The sequence below is a fragment of the Brassica rapa genome, chromosome A08 (genome assembly GCF_000309985.2).
Source record: "Brassica rapa cultivar Chiifu-401-42 chromosome A08, CAAS_Brap_v3.01, whole genome shotgun sequence".
Classification (NCBI taxonomy): domain Eukaryota; kingdom Viridiplantae; phylum Streptophyta; class Magnoliopsida; order Brassicales; family Brassicaceae; genus Brassica; species Brassica rapa.
The window spans coordinates 10,467,952-10,484,967 of record NC_024802.2 but is presented as its reverse complement, the minus strand read 5'-3'; the positions used below and the strand labels follow the sequence as shown (position 1 = coordinate 10,484,967).

The 17,016-nt window shown below is 26.8% G+C and overlaps 1 protein-coding gene across 3 annotated transcripts; it reads right to left on the bottom strand.

Annotated features, from left to right (window-relative positions):
• Positions 1 to 10,489: 10,489 nt before the first annotated feature.
• LOC103833974 (tricyclene synthase, chloroplastic) lies at positions 10,490 to 15,148 on the bottom strand. Of its 3 annotated transcripts, XR_004450292.1 has the most exons (8): positions 14,814 to 15,128; positions 14,435 to 14,714; positions 13,804 to 14,173; positions 12,526 to 12,744; positions 12,274 to 12,412; positions 11,809 to 12,048; positions 10,600 to 11,011; positions 10,490 to 10,568 (listed from the first exon to the last, which is right to left on the bottom strand). XR_004450292.1 is itself a non-coding variant. In XM_009110018.3 (7 exons), exons 1-7 carry the CDS (start codon positions 14,919 to 14,921, stop codon positions 10,721 to 10,723), a joined length of 1,647 nt encoding a protein of 548 aa, XP_009108266.1. In that variant the 5' UTR covers positions 14,922 to 15,128; the 3' UTR covers positions 10,491 to 10,720. The 3 variants fall into 3 exon arrangements, 2 of the variants coding, with proteins under 2 accessions (XP_009108266.1, XP_009108267.1); XM_009110018.3 differs by having other exon boundaries at positions 10,491 to 11,011; XM_009110019.3 differs by lacking the exon at positions 10,490 to 10,568 and having other exon boundaries at positions 10,721 to 11,011; positions 14,820 to 15,148.
• Positions 15,149 to 17,016: the final 1,868 nt, after the last annotated feature.

Here is a 17,016-nt window from a genome sequence, read left to right as displayed (position 1 = left end):
GAAAAAATGGAAAAATTACATTAGTATTTAAACATATATCTTAAAATGTAAATCTATCCAAAATTATAAAAATTTTAGTAAATAGAAAGTATAAGAAATAGAAATACACAATATAAAGAAAAATAAATATTAAGTAAATATATAATATAAGTAAATCCCCAATTTAAAAAATGGAACATTAAATTAAGATTTCAAAATATATCTTAAAATTTAAAATATATATATTACGTAAATAGAAAGTATAACAAATGGAAATATACAATTTAAAAAAATGGAAAACATACATTAAAATTTAAACATCTATCTTAAAATATAAAATAGAGACATTAAGTAAATAACAAGTACAAGAAATGGAAATACATATACAGGAAAATAAATAATAAGTAAATAATGTAAATATATAATATATGAATTATATATATAATAATAAGTAAATACACAATTTTTTTAAAAAAATGGAAAAAGTTCATGAAGCACTAAACATCTATCTTAAAATGTAAAATATATAATATAAGTAAATACACAATTTAAAAAAATGGAAAATGTACATTAAGATTTAAATATCTATTTTAAAATATAAAATATAGATATTATGTAAATAAAAATATAAGAAATGGAAATAAACATTTTAAAAATTAGAAAAAGTACATTAAGATTTAAACATCTATCTTAAAATGTACATCTATCTTAAAATGGTAGTAAACTACATAAAAATGGAAATACCACATTAAACAAAAAAATGTATAGTTTTACATCAAGAAAGTCCCTATAAAACTCATTATTCCATCAACATCAACCTCACACTATCAAGGAAAACTTCAAAGCACTCGAGCAAAAAAATGGTTCCACCATCAACTCTTGCCGTCCCAAAAACCTTTAATGACCTTAAAGGAGATTTTTTATAACAACGAACTTTTTGTTTGATGGATTCATTGTTGGGAAACCCGCAACTTCCAAAAGCAAACTTATTCATGGTAATTAAATTGCTTTTCATAGACTCAAAGGTATTCTTACAAATTTAAATTAATCTAATCCATAATTTTATTGTTAATATTCATACTAACTCTTTCATGATCAAACCATTACTGTTAATAATCATTCAAGCGTTTATCCCGAAACACTTCCTTTCTCGACGAATCAGGTATTGGTTCATGTTAGTTTAGTATTGCTTTTGGTTTATTAACCGGTTTAGGATGGTCCTATTGTAAATATAATTTAAGTTGGTTTAGCATATATTATGCTTAAAATAACTTAAATTAAATAATAGTAATATTATGCTTAAAATACAATTTTAGAGAGTTTTCAAATATAGTTTACAGAACATTATAGGTGATGAATTTAATTTATTAAATTTGTTTATTACTTAAAACTAATTTTTTTTAAACATACTGAGTTATAGATATCAATGATGGATTGGTGAGTATAACATGAAGACAAAAATATAAATATTTGATTACAAGATAAGAAATTCAGCTTTTATTCGGTTACTCAATATATAATATCTTAAATTATTATTTTTTAAAATATAAATAATTTATATATATATATATATAAATCTTCCAAACTTAAACTATTATATTATATATGAATAATGTTTTTAAATAAAAATAATTTCCGATTTAAAAATAAAATAAAAACAACAAATGGTATTTTCAAATAATGGATGTAATTTACATTATACTATCATTTAATAAGTATTAGATATATTTTGATATATCATTATTTTCTATTACCAGAAAATAATTAATTGTTAAACATCAATATCATCTAGGTTAAGTATACGAACAACACAAATTCAAACATCACAAAAAAATATTTACATAAACATTATAATACAATGATTTAATCAGAAAATACAATTCAAAAACACGATATTCAAAAGAATAGTTATATACTTAATATTTAAAAATCAAAGATATTTTTGCTAAAATTGTACTTACATGGCTAAGGAGATCGAGCATCTTTTTACAGATCGATCGATTGTTGAGCATGTGGTCGATCCGAAAATACTCTGCAGTTTGATTAAATATCTAAAACATTTATTCCAACACTCAACATATAGTTTTGCTAAATATGATAACTGGATAGCCAATAAAATTCCAAAAAATATTTAAATAGTAAAAAATATGTTAACTTAATGTGTTAAAATTTAAACATAAATTTTAATTATGACATGCATATTAATATTTATATAAACATATATCATAACCTAAATATAAATAATTTAACAACTTAAATTAAAAATAAAAATAAAAATCCCGGGCGTAGCCCGGATTAATTCCTAGTCCATACTAATAAAAGGGACCTTTTGAGGCTCCATAGAGCGTCCACATCAGCAAAAAAAAAACTTCTTCCGAAAGATGACACATGACATAAAATATAGTTTTACTAATTTTCGAAAATTATAAATAATATGTAAACATACAGCATAAAAAATGGAAAAACTACATTAAACATATGTAAGATTACCATTTTTACTTAAAAAAACGGCTTATCTTCATAATGTAACATTACCGTTTTATAAAAAAAACAAAAAAACATTATATATAATTTCGAAAATAATAAACATATGTAAACATACAACATAAAAAATGGAAATACTACATTAAACATATGTAAAATTACCATTTTACATTTTTATTTTTAAAAAATAATATGTAAACATACAACATAAAAAATGGAAAAACTACATTAAACATATGTAAGATTATCATTTTTCACTAAAAAAAAGACGGCTTATCTCCATAATGTAACATTACTATTTTGTAAAAAAAAACATTATATATAATTTCGAAAATAATAAATAATATGTAAACATACAACATAAAAAATGGAAATACTACATTAAACATATGTAAAATTACCATTTTACATTTAAAAATAAAAATAATATGTAAACATACAACATAAAAAAATGGAAATCTACATTAAACATATGTAAGATTACCATTTTTCACTAAAAAACGGCTTATCTCCATAATGTAACATTACCATTTTATAAAAAAAGAAAAAAAACATAAATATAACTATTTGACTATTTGTCCAAATTCTTCTATTAAACATTGTCGTTTTACATTAAAAATGGAAAAATACATTAAAACTTAAACATCAATCTTAAAATATAAAATATAGATATTAACTAAATATAAAGTATAAGAAAGAGAAATACTCAATATATAGACAAATAAATAATAAGTATATATTATAAATATATAAATATATGAATTATATATACAATAATAAGTAAATGCACAATTTAAAAAAAAATGGAAAGAATACATTAAATATTAAACATCTATCTTAAAATGTAAAATATAGATATTAAGTAAATAGAAAGTATAAGAAAAAGAAATACACAACTTAAAAACAATGAAAAAAATATATTAAGATTTAAACATCTATCTTAAAATGTAAAATATAGATATTACGCAAATAGAAAGTATAAGAAAAGGAAATACACAATTTAAAAAAATGGAAAAAGTACATTAGTATTTAAACATCTATCTTAAAATGTAAATCTATCTTAAAATATAAAATTATTATTAAATAGAAAGTATAAGAAATAGAAATACACAATAAAAATAAAAATAAATAATAAGTAAATATATAATATAGGTAAATACCCAATTTAAAAAATGGAAAATTACATTAAGATTTAAAAATATATCTGAAAATTTAAAATATAGATATTACATAAATAGAAAGTATAACAAATAGAAATATACAATTTGAAAAAAAAATGGAAAACGTACATTAACATTTAAACATCTATCTTAAAATGTAAAATAGAGATATTAAGTAAATAAAAAGTACATGAAATAGAAATACATCTACATGAAAATAAATAATAAGTAAATAATGTAAATATATATAATATGTGAATTATATATATAATAATAAGTAAATACACATTTTTTTAAGAAAATGGAAAAAGTTCATTAAGCATTAAACATCTATCTTAAAATGTAAAATATATAATATAATTAAATACACAATTAAAAAAAAGGAAAAAGTACATTAAGATTTAAATATCGAGTTTAAAATATAAAATATAGATATAACGTAAGTAAAAATATAAGAAATGGAAATAAACATTTTAAAAAATGAAAATGTACATTAAGATTTAAACATCTATCTTAAAATGTACATCTATCTTAAAATGGTAGTAAATTATATAAAAATAGAAATACCACATTAAACAAAAACAAATGTATAGTTTTACATCAAGAAAGTTCCTATAAAACTCATTATCCCATCAACATCAACCTCACACTATCAAGAAAAACTTCAAAGCATTCAAGCAAAAAAATGGTTCCACCATCAACTCTTGCCGTCCCAAAAACCTTTAATAACCTTGAATGAGATTTTTTATAACAACGAACTTTTTGTTAGGTGAATTCATTGTTGGAAAACCCGCAACTTCCAAAAGCCAAACTTATTAATGGGAATTAAATTGCTTTTCATAGACTCAAAAGTATTCTTACAAATTTAAATTAATCTAATCCATAATTTTATTGTTAATATTCATACTAATTCTTTCATGATCAAACCATTACAGTTAATAACCATTCAAGCGTTTATCCCGAAACACTTCCTTCCTCGCCGAATCAAGTATTGGTTCATGTTGGTTTAGTATTATTTTTGGTTTATTAACCGGTTTAGAATGGTCCTATTGTAAATATAATTTAAGTTGGTTTAGCATATATTATGCTTAAAATAACTTAAATTAGATAATAGTAATATTATGCTTAAAATATAATTTTAGAGAGTTTTCAAATATAGTTTACAAAACATTATAGGTGATGAATTTAATTTATTAAATTCGTTTATTACTTAAAACTAAGTTTTTTTTAAAACATACTGAGTTATAAATATCAATGATGGATTGGTAAGTATAACATGAAGACAAAAATATAAATATTTGATTTTCAAGATAAGAAATTCAGCTTTTATCCAGTTACTCTATATATAATGTCTTAATTTTTTTTTAAATATACATAATTTATATATATAGATTAATCTTCCAAACTTAAACTATTATATTATATATGAATAATGTTTTTATATAAAAATAATTTCTGATTAAAATAAATAAATAAAAACAATAAATGGTTATTTTCAAATAATGGATGTAATTTACATTATACTATGATTTAACAAGTATTAGATACGTTTTGATATATCATTATTTTCTATTTCCAAAAAACAATAAATTGTTAAACATCAATATCATCTAGGTTAAGTATACGAACAGCACAATTCAAACATCACAAAAAATTTTACATAAACATTATAATACAATATTTTAATCAAAAAATACAATTCAAAAAAAAATATGTTCAAAGAATAGTTATATACTTAATATTTTAAAATCAAAGATATTTTTGCTAAAATTGTACTAACCTGGCCAAGGAGATCAACCATCTTTTTACGGATCGATCGATTGCTGAGCATGTGGTCGATCCAAAAATACTCTGCAGTTTAATTAAATATCTAAAACATTTATTCCAACACTCAAAAGATAGTTTTGCTAAATATGATAACTAGATAGCCAACAAAATTACAAAAAAATATTTAAATAGTAAAAAATATGTTAATTTAACGTGTTAAAATTTAAAAATAAATTTAAAGTATGGCATGCATTCTTAACATTTATATAAATATATTTCATAGCCTAAATATAAATAATTTAACAACTTAAATTAGAAAAAAATAAAAATCCCGGGCGTAGCCCGGGTTAACCCCTAGTATTTTCAAAAGTTTACTTTAAAGATCGATATTGCGAAGAATTTCGATTCTACGAGGTGAATTTTATCTGGATTATATCGTGTATCAGTTCTCTTTTGTTTCCGGCCAGAATCAATGGGACTACATCGGACCAACCAACAGGTTTCCAACAAGGAGACCTTATATCTCCTCTTGGAGTTCAAACTGTGAATATCAAATCATGTGAAAGAAAGACAGACCAAGAAGATAAAATAGTTTATAACAGTTTAAAAAACAGTTCAAATAAAATAAATTACATATTTAAAATCATGTTATTGTAATTTTAAAATCAAAATTTGAAAACACTAGTAATTAACGAAATACATAAATCGTTCATTAATATATATTTAAACCACAATACTATATATTTACGTAATCCTTTATATATTACAACAATTAAAGCATACATATGTCCCTATCTTTATTTAATATTTCTTTTTTTGCTAGTCATAATTTTTTTCTAAGCTTTATTGTTTTTTTCTCTTTTTTTGTCAACCCTTATTTTTATAATTTAATAATAAACTTTTAAAAATTATTATGATACAAATTTATAACTTAACTTTAGTTACCGATTAATTTAAACAATCAGACCTAATAAGTATTAATATAGACTAATTAATTTTCTTCTTTCTTCCAATCAATTTAATTGATTAAACCTAATATTAATATAATTTTTATATCTATTAAAATTAAACCGGTGACCTAAGGAGACTTTAATATTTGAATATATAATATAATTTAAGTTTAATAAATTAATATTCTGTAAACTAATAAATATAGTATATTAATAAATTTTATCAGTTTTGAGTTTTGTCAATTCAATAGGTAATATAATATACTATATATATATATATTATTCTCTCTTTGTGATCCCCAAATTAACTTTCTAATTTTTTTAACAAAATTTGCAACCTCATTACAATATTAAACTATGAATTAAATTTATATCAATATATTAAAAATCAACTGGGTCCCATAATAAATTTTAACCAATGTAATATCTCTGTCCATTTCTCTTTTTTTCTTTAACGTGACCTTTTCCCTTTTATTTTTCTACATGACTGAAACTTCATTAACTGTTTAAAAATAATTTATCCATTTTTAAAATTTATAATATCTGTTTTTTTAAAACACAATTATATAGAATATCATTAAAATAAACTGTATATCTTGGATAATGTAAATAATGTTTACTGAGAATTTCAGAGGATTGAAAATGAGTTTTAATTGTGTTTTTTAGGTTTTAAGATTATTATGTTCGTTTTTGCAGAAATTTTATCTGGAATATAACTAAAATGAAGTGTATATCATTAAAATGTTTTTAAGAACTGTTTTTATGGGGTTTGGTTTATTTTACTTCATTTTGAAGTATAGTAAGACTTTTATATGGTCATAGAATATGATAATAGTGGTTTAATAGAAGGAGAGGTACACAACAAATCGGTGCAACTATTTTGGCTCAAGATTATTCTGGTAGTTTTGACACACACGATTTTCTTTATTAGGTTTTCATTGTGTGTAATTGGACTACTACGATTATTGAGTTTATTGTGTGTAATCAGAAGATTACAAGATTTATTGTGTGTAATTCGAACTATTAGAATCACTGAGTTTATTATGTGTAATTTGGACACTAGGATTACTTGGTTTTATTATGTGTAATTTAAAACTTCTATATATTGCAAGTACTACGTATATTTAACATATATAACTCATATATTTTCTATTAGTAGACTATGTATATAGTCAGTAAGACTATTAAAACTATTTAGATGATTATTTTCTATAGTTTTAAGAATATTTATCATTTTTTCAAAATGATTCTCTAACTTTCATGGTTGTTATGTGAATCATAAGGTTATAGTGAGAAGAATCTATAAAAATACTTATTTCTGATAAATTGTTTATGTAATACTCTTCCTTAATGACATTCATTATATAAAATCATTGCTTTTATTACGAAGTATTTCACTTGGACATGGTTTTACTAATAAAAATTAAAATTTGCCAAAGTATTACTATGTATAAGTTAGTATTATTACTATCTTGAAGATTACCAAGAATTATTAAGTGTAATTATAATATTAAATTTATGTATATAACGGATATATGTTTTACCTGAGTGCTTTTTAAATTATTATTTTAACATGTGCTATGCATGCATTTTTACATGATTGTTTTTTATATTATTATTTTAATGTGAATAAGACAAAACGAATTTTATGAAACATTAACGTTTTTAAAATCTAAAATAAGAAGATAAATGTTTTATAACTTTTTAATTATTTGTAAATGATGGAAGGTGTAATGTGATATATTACTTAAACTCAACATTTACGGACAAACAAAATGTGTTTCGAAAAGAAAATATTAACATATATTTAGATCTTTCTCTATATTTAATCTGATCTGATTACAAAATGTATGTGTTTATTTCATAATCTGTTCAGCTTGCCTCTGCACTAAACAATGGGGAATTAATCAACTTGTGTTTAACATGTACTATGCATTTAACATGTTATAAACTGTATGTGTTTATTTCATAAAAGTTTTTTTTTACATTATTTAATTTCATAATATTAGAACGCAGTGCTAGGAAACAACCGTCTTTCGTCGTTTGCATGGATGCGGAGTTACCGATTTGGTTTACATAGTCAATATGAGTCTGTGAATGTCTTGTTGTCAAAAAAAAAAAAATTCATAATTAATATGTGTTATCCGTTTTTGGTATTATCATTTTTTTGCACATAATAAACCAAATAAATCCAGTTATCCGTTGCCAAAAAAAAAATCCAGTTATCGAAACCTATTTAGCAACATATACCATGTTTTTGACATCCAAAGCACAAATTTTTGTACATGTAATACATATCAAGAATGTTACTTTGGTTTTCCAAACATAACAACAAAAATAAAATCAATAATATTTTTGTCAATACAATAATTTTATACAAAAGCTAATTGATAAAAATCATCAAGAAGCTCCCAACGTTTCTCTGGTCCAGGACAAGGATCCAACGAAGATAATGCCCCAAGAAGCTCTCATTCCTTCTTTATCATTCAAACAACTTTGTGAGTTGCAAACTCTCGAGAGCCGGAGAAGACCTCATCAACTTTTCTGGTCCAGCACAAGGATCCACCTTTCTTCTACAAGACGAGATTCTCAGCAGGTCTGTGGTCACAACATTTCCCAACGCCTTTAATGCCATCAAAGCTACCTTCACAACCACTAATCTCAAGCTTTCACAAGTCTCTTACACCATGTTGCTAATATCGTTAAAGTGAAACGCAGAGACTCTCAGGTTTCTATTTGTAAATGAAGAACACACACACACACATTCAGTGCAATGCAATGCAAGATCCAAAAGAATAAATAAAGATCTAAGGCTTGTTCTTACACAACTTAATTGGCTTATGACTTGTCAGTTTCTTCCATAATTCCTTGCTTGCTTTGTTTTATCAGCTTCTTCGGCATGGGAAACATAATTCTCTTTGATAGTCTTCTTTGTCTACTTCCAAGCTCTGTCTAGGCAATGAAGCAGACCACCAGCTTGAGGGTTCTAGCTACAGAGTTATTTCTAGAAGCCTGACCAGAAGAAGCTAAGGAGCTTGAAGATGAACCAATGTTACCAACAGGCTGCTACAACCACTTCCTTCCCACCAAGACTCCTATCTCTCCTAACTACCAACTTGGGTCTCCCTTGTAAACAACCCTTAAAAATACAAAAATCCTAACTGAATGGAGAAGGATAAAAGAGGGGCTTTGGTGGTGAAGAATCGCGGGGAAGATGGAAAAGAACACAAAGTGGTCATTTGTTTTGTTTTGCGGACTTCGATGAATTGAGTGAGTTGAAGAGGTCCAGTTTGGTTCTCGTTTCGCCGTCGCAAGAAAGAGAGGGAGAGTTGGGAAGAAGACGTGAAATCAGAAAAGTGACGATTGAGAAGGGAACGCCGTCGTTTAGTTAGAGCAAGAGCATCAGTGAACTCCCCTTGGATTCATCTTTTCAATTTTTTATTATTAAATTTTTTTCTTATTTTTTTGATTTAAAAAAAAAAAAAAAACTAGACCAATCGCGGACCACCACGACACGTGGGACCCGCGCTACATGATGAATTTTAGAAGAGAGGGATTCAGTCGAGCTTTAGGAGAGAAGGGTTCATATGATTGAGTTATTTTTTTTTTCTTGATTTCTGTGTGAACTCCCTCCATAAATCCTCAATGGGGGTGCTCTTAGGATCCGGGTTAGGATTTGGATTGGATCATTGTAATTAAGCTATTTCATTAAGGGTTATTTAGTCTTTGGCCACACTTTTTAAATTAAAAAATAATATCAAAAAGAAAATGTATTATATTAAAGGGAGAAATAAAAAAAAATTAAAGAGAGACAGGAGCATATTGAGTTAATCTCCTCTTAAAAGAAAGAAAAAAAAAGCTAGGAATTCATTTGAGATTCAGTAACTGAATTGTAGACAGCGATATGTAAGGAGAATCTCAGATAAAATATTTTTTTTTTGTAGAAAAGATAAAATATCCTCTTCATCATTTTCAGCTTTTATTTTTATTTTTTGTTGAGATAGTAAGAATTTTGCACTGAGGATATTCTGTGTCAGTTTACAAAAAAAAAAAAAAGATATTATGTGTTTGTTTTAATTTTTGTTCACCAAAGATATTTTGTTTATATTTGTAATTATCCATCATATTGTGTGGATATCAATATTTAAAAAAAAAAATATAGTAGTCAATTGGAAGCAGAAAGAACAGAAGATAGAAAATACAACAATGGTTGAGCTGATTATTGTATATATTTTTTTTGAACATTGTGATTATTGTATTTTACAAGCTCTTAATTTTATTTTCTTAACTACATAATTCACAACTTGAGGAGGGAACTATATATGTCTGCACTCTCACCAATATTATGAGGAGGGAAATAAACTAATATTATTTGTCTGGTTATGGAACAGGGTAGACGAGCAAGGACCGGACATGATCGACGGTCTTAGCCTTTTCGGGACTGCCATAGCCATCACCGTACTGATAAATGCACTGAGCCACGCGTCCGAGGTTAGCTGCCGCTTCTACGAAACCTTGATGTAGCCAACAACTCTTCCTTTCCAAGTTCAAGTCTTCCCAAGCCACACCGATCATTTCTCGAATGTACGCACGTGACTCTGCCTCTGGAGATCCAGTTTCATGCATGTGACATTGTACGGACTTAACATTGTCGCCTCTTGCCAATTCCTTCTGTTACATTCTCACATATTTACCAAAAGAAATAATATATAAATACATATCATATGTTGTGCATAAAACCGCTATATATTTATATACCGTCTTGAACGTGTGAGCCACTGAGCCCCGATAATTTGTTAGTCCATTTAAAAAGACTAGTTAATTGTGGGAGGGTCAAAATATATTTTTCTGTGCAAGAATAAAGACGGAAAATACATATTAATAATCTATGTTTCCAATATTTAATAAAGATGTTTATCTTATAATCTATCTGTATTTAAGAGATTAGTGTTTTAGATTTTTGTTTTAAAGGATTGATGTTTTATATTTTAATAATGAAGTTACGAGTTAGTGACAAATATTTGTATACAAATAACTAAGCTGTGTCTTATGTATAAAAGTAGAAAGTGGTGTTTATATTTTACTGGAAAACCAATAATATATGTGAAGTATGTGTGAAATAGTCAAATCACAATATATATATATATATATATGTGTGTGTACGTAAATGTACATATATATTAATTATAATTATTTTATACATTATTTTACATATTACGATTTGTTTGGGATCCCAACTATTTAAGGACATTCAAGTATATACTTGAAGAAAATTTAATTAATGTAAATTTCTTGTAGAAGTTGTCATTTATTTTATTTTTTTCTTATAATTTTTTTTGGTTTCTTTAATAAGTCATTAGTTTGCAATTGTTGTTTAAGACCCTTTTAGGCTTTTACTATCTGTTAAACATTTGTAAATTTTGTAATATGTACTAATAATACTATCAAGTTGTGAAACCATGACTAACCGAAGAAGTGGCGAGATCGTTAGCGAGACGGAGGATTGTGGCAGAGTTTCGAATAACATGGTGGTGGTAGGAGACAAGAATGTCTAGGTTTTGGTCGGGGAATAGACATAACAAGTGGAGAAGTATTGTAGGGACAGAACTTGAGAGCCAACCATTTTCCATGTACTCTTCGAGTTTAGGTTTGTAACCTCTTTTGTACCACTTTGCCTCTTTTAAAAAAGTTGTACACATATCTGCCCACTAAGTAGAGAAAACAAAAATGAATTTTAAAAGTGATTTTGGAGAAAATGTATGAATATCCATATTAGAAAAGATTAATCTAGTATTCATTTGTTTTCGTAAAATCCATTGGGGAAAAATATTTACTTAATCGTGTAGTTGGCATTTTGAATGCCAAGCATAGGTACATTTGCATGCACATTCAGTTGAATTAAGTAATGACATCTACACAGCGAGAATACGTACGGATTTTTTGAGGTAAGGAATCGCATTAAATCCTTTGTCTCTTAGAATTATATATCCAATCTGATTGATTTCGTTGATGAGACATAGAAAACACAACTTCATGTACTTGGGAAGTTCTTCGAGACGATTCACATCCCATCTGCATAATGAATATATTAAATGACAAAAAAAAGGTATCAGGTTAAAAGAAAGAAATAAACAAAAAAATTTATAACCATGAAATGAATCTGGCTTATAAATATTTTTGAATACTTTTCAACAATGGCTGTGAATAGTTGGAGCTCCTCCAGTGTCCCATATATATCGTATATATCATCGATAGTGGTAATAAGCATGAATACTTTTGTAAGCATTTGTCGATGATGTGCAAACTCAGGCTCATAGATTACTCCAACACTCGAGAAATAACTCTCCGTTATTCGATCTCTTACGAAATCAAGGATTTTTGTTAATCCCGTCTTGCTCCACCAGCTGCTTCATACAGATAATTGATGAAACAAGAATTAATGTTTTTGAATGTTTAAAATGGCTGTTGTATGCGTCTACGGTCTACATAGTAACCTATTATGTACATTTTTAGAAATGCAACCATTTACTTTTCTATGATTTCTAATATTAAAAGTATATATAAATTGCATTTAATCTCTAAAAAAATCTTAACATATATACCGTGACAAATCATGAATTTTCAACTGAAAACAATTAACAATGAATAAATAGTTATGTGTCATTTATGTCTTAGTCTGGTTGTGTTCATTTTTAATATGAAATTCTTAATATGTTTCTTGAGATGATCATGTATACTCTTCCGTTTCATAATAAATGTTATTCAGACATATTTCACGCAGATTAAGAAACTAACAAAATATACTAATCTATCATTATTTATTATATAACTATTTAAATAAAAATAATTTAACAAAATATCTATTGGTCATATAAAAGGGAAAGAAAGTGTTTAATGTGAATAATTACATTGGAAACGTGGAATAACATTTTTTAAAACAAAAAAAAACTAAAACAACATTTTTTATGGAACAGAGAAAGTATTTTTTGGTCTTTTCAGATTGACTGACTCCTACCTTCTTGGATCGGTTATATATAAATCCATTAATGTTTACTAAAGTCTTATAACTAGAGAATAATCATGAATCTATAACTCAAAACCAGATAACCTATTCCTTGAGGTTTTATTTTAAGTGTCGTTTTGGGTTTGTTCACACGGATTAAGGAAACAATTAATTTTGTATATTTTTATACAAAAACACATACATCTAACTATATTTCAACCAATAGAAAAATAAATCGCTGAATAAAATTAATAAATTTTGCATTGAAAATCGAAAACGACACTTATTTTGGAAGGAAAAAAATTATTTACAACGATACTTAATATGAAACAGAGAGGCTATATTCGCTAAATCTCAGTGTTCGTTTTTTTAAACTTATACATAAAACTAGTAATTCCAACATTAACATAAACGAAAAACGAGTTTCAAGACGAATCATGTATTGTTTAAGTTAGATTACCTAGAGAGAGATTTGAGCTCGTCTTGATGGATAACTTGTACGAAATTGAAATCAAGTTTCGCCAATTCTAGTAAGTTAGGGTTCGTGTCGTGTCTCTCGCCATACACGTCTATGTACCATCTTGCTTCTAGTCTTCGCACCCTCCGATGGTATGGCATTTCTAGCGCACGTATCACCATCTTTCGAACATAAGATGTGGTCTCATTGTTCTTCATTTCCACGAACTTTTTAAGTCGTGTTGTTGTATAGTATATGGTCTCTTTCAGTTTAGTATCGAATCTGGTCGAGAGATATGAAGCTTCGTATAGTGAAAGAACACTCTTGATGTCTTCATCATCCAAGCCATCTCCAAAAAAGCAGTAAAAAACATCTGCAGTGATAGTAAACCACAATTTTATTTGATTATATATATATATGTATATAATAAAATAAAACAACATGACTGATATATTCCAAATATTTTTTTTTTCGTGCAAGTCCAGAATCAGAAATATATAGTTAAAATTTTCAAATCAACATTCATTTTCTAATTTATAAATTATAAATGAACTCTAAAAATAGATTATATGTCAATATTCGTTTGTATTCTTTTAAGCAATGTATATATTTATTTTTGCTTTCAAGTTTCAACCTTGTGCGATATTCAAACCATGTTGCCTTAGGAGTCGGAACATAAGGGCAGTCGCATATAAGTCTTCAGATCTCTTCCGATCTACCCTCTTTCTGTGTCTCACATGTCTTACGTGAACATTCGTTAGAATCTTCTTGATTTCACGTTCGAAATGGTAAGAAATTCCGAGTCTTTGTAAATTGTCAACGAGCTCTAGCTGTTCAAGTAAACCCTCTGTTTCATCAAGCATTCTACTAACTTCTTGCTTTAATAACTTAGCTCTCTCGATTTTGTCCTCTTTCTGCATATAGTATAAAATATTATCACTATACAGTAACTTCCTGAATACTAATATATCAAATAGTTTTATATGACACGTTGTATATATAGATTTTCATACATATACCGCATATTTGTTCCCGAGCAAGAGGAGATTCTCGTGCTTCCAAAGAGACGGTCGATAGTTTGCAGAGCGACGGGCTTCAAGAGGCTGTGACTGTGTTTTCATTATAATTTTTTGCTTTTTCTAATGATTATATTAAAGAGCTCAAAATTGTGATGAACTATTCTTTAGACTTTGCAACGTTAATTTATACTGTCTAACTAAGGTTTGGGATCTGGACCACAGATATCATGGTATTCTCTTTTCGTTAAAATAAAAAATTATTTTATTTATATCAACTTTTAAAATATCATCGTTGTACATATGATACGAATAATACTTAGCATCAGCCACACCCACACGATTTGGTCGCTAAAGCATCCGTTTTCAAAAAAAAAAAATCTTGGAGAATCATGAGAAGTAATGGCTAAAACATGTGGGAATTATATATCTCCACGAAAATTTAGCTATTTATTGATTTCAATGTCTTTTGTTTAGCTATTGCTTTCAAAAATATCTGCAACTTCGATGTTTTGAAGTTCAAACGTGTATAGCGTTAATGTTCTAAAACATGTTGTTCGTTTTCAACCCTAATATATATAACGATAACAAGTTTGATTTTAAATTCAGTAATTTTAGTTTTGGAGTTGTATAAATTTCAGTGTTAATTCTTATATCAAATTGAGTTTTATTTTTAATCATGAGATTTACTTACATATTTTCAATTACTTATTGGTATATAAGATATATACCTTGTTGGGAAACTCGTTAGGCGTTTCTGGTACGCTCGGGTTACGCCTAGCGCCGAATGAAAAAATCTGAGATTTTATGGGGATTAATCGGCGATTTTGTTTGGTTATATATATAATACATTTGTAACAAATTACAATCATGATTACATAGTTCAGCGGTTCGGGGTTCCCCTATCGTGATAACAACCCGAGTTCGAAGCAAGGAAGAGACCCTTTTGGATGTTTTTAATGTTTAACTTAAATGAAAGGTTATTTGGTCATTTCCTCATTGTCTTCCTCTTTACAGTTTTAGGTTTTCTGCAAATTTATACTGGACGACTCCTTTTTTTGACGAATTTTAGCCAAGTTCCTTCATTTTTCTGCTGTTTTCTTGCAAATATCATAAATCTTATGAATATTAATCGATTCACTGGGAAAAACAAGCAATAACTTCAGATTTTTTTTAGATTTGATTTTTCCACCGATTTTCTATAACTCTTCACGGTTGATGGCAGGATAACGTTTTTCCAGCGACTTTACGACCCTCGGTGGCGCGTTTTCGAACATAGATATATGTAACCACATTGTGGTGATCTAATGGTTTTCATTGGATGAGGAATCGCCATATTAGTTTAGGGTAAAAACTGATTTCCCTATAATGTAAAATTGCTATCTCTACATATCACTATCAATTGAATCTTAACCAGTTTCTTCTTTTAAAAAAAAAAAAAAGATTAACCAGTTTCTTCGTACTCCTTTTGTTTGTTTTAATTAGCAAAGATTAATGGATCGCTTTCCTGTCATTAATGCCACACGTAATAGGGTTATTGCTATAGTCCATTTGAATATGAATATTTGAAAAGAATGTATTCGTGGGATATATTTCTTTTTGAAAATTAGTCTAAGTCGCTTCAGATACCCACACCTTATAAAAAGAAGGGTGAATTAGCCAAATGACCAAATTTGAAAAGGAAATTAAGTGTATAGCATTGATTTTGACATAATAAAGCCCATAACAATTATGTCAACTTCTATCCGGTAATACCTTTTTTTTGTTCAAGTTGCCAGTAATAGAGAGAGAAACTGATGACATCAACAATTTGACACCCCACAATTAATTATCACACGTAATTCAATCAACACCACACTTTTATTTAACACATAAATATACATCTAATTTTTCTATACTATATTACTAAAAATAATAGGATTCAAAATCCACTCACACTTAATAAATACTAAACTTTAATCCAAACCTCAACTCCAAAATAATAAACCCTAAACTTTAAACATCACCCTTCCATCTAAATACTAAACTTTAAACCCTAATTACTGAACCCTAAACCCAAATATAAACCTTAAACCCAATTATAAAAATCTGAAAATAGTATATAATATTATATAATATTAAACTAAATCCAAACAAAACTCCTCAATGCTAAACTCAGACCTAACTTTTGAATACTAAACCCAAAAATGCTATCACTAAA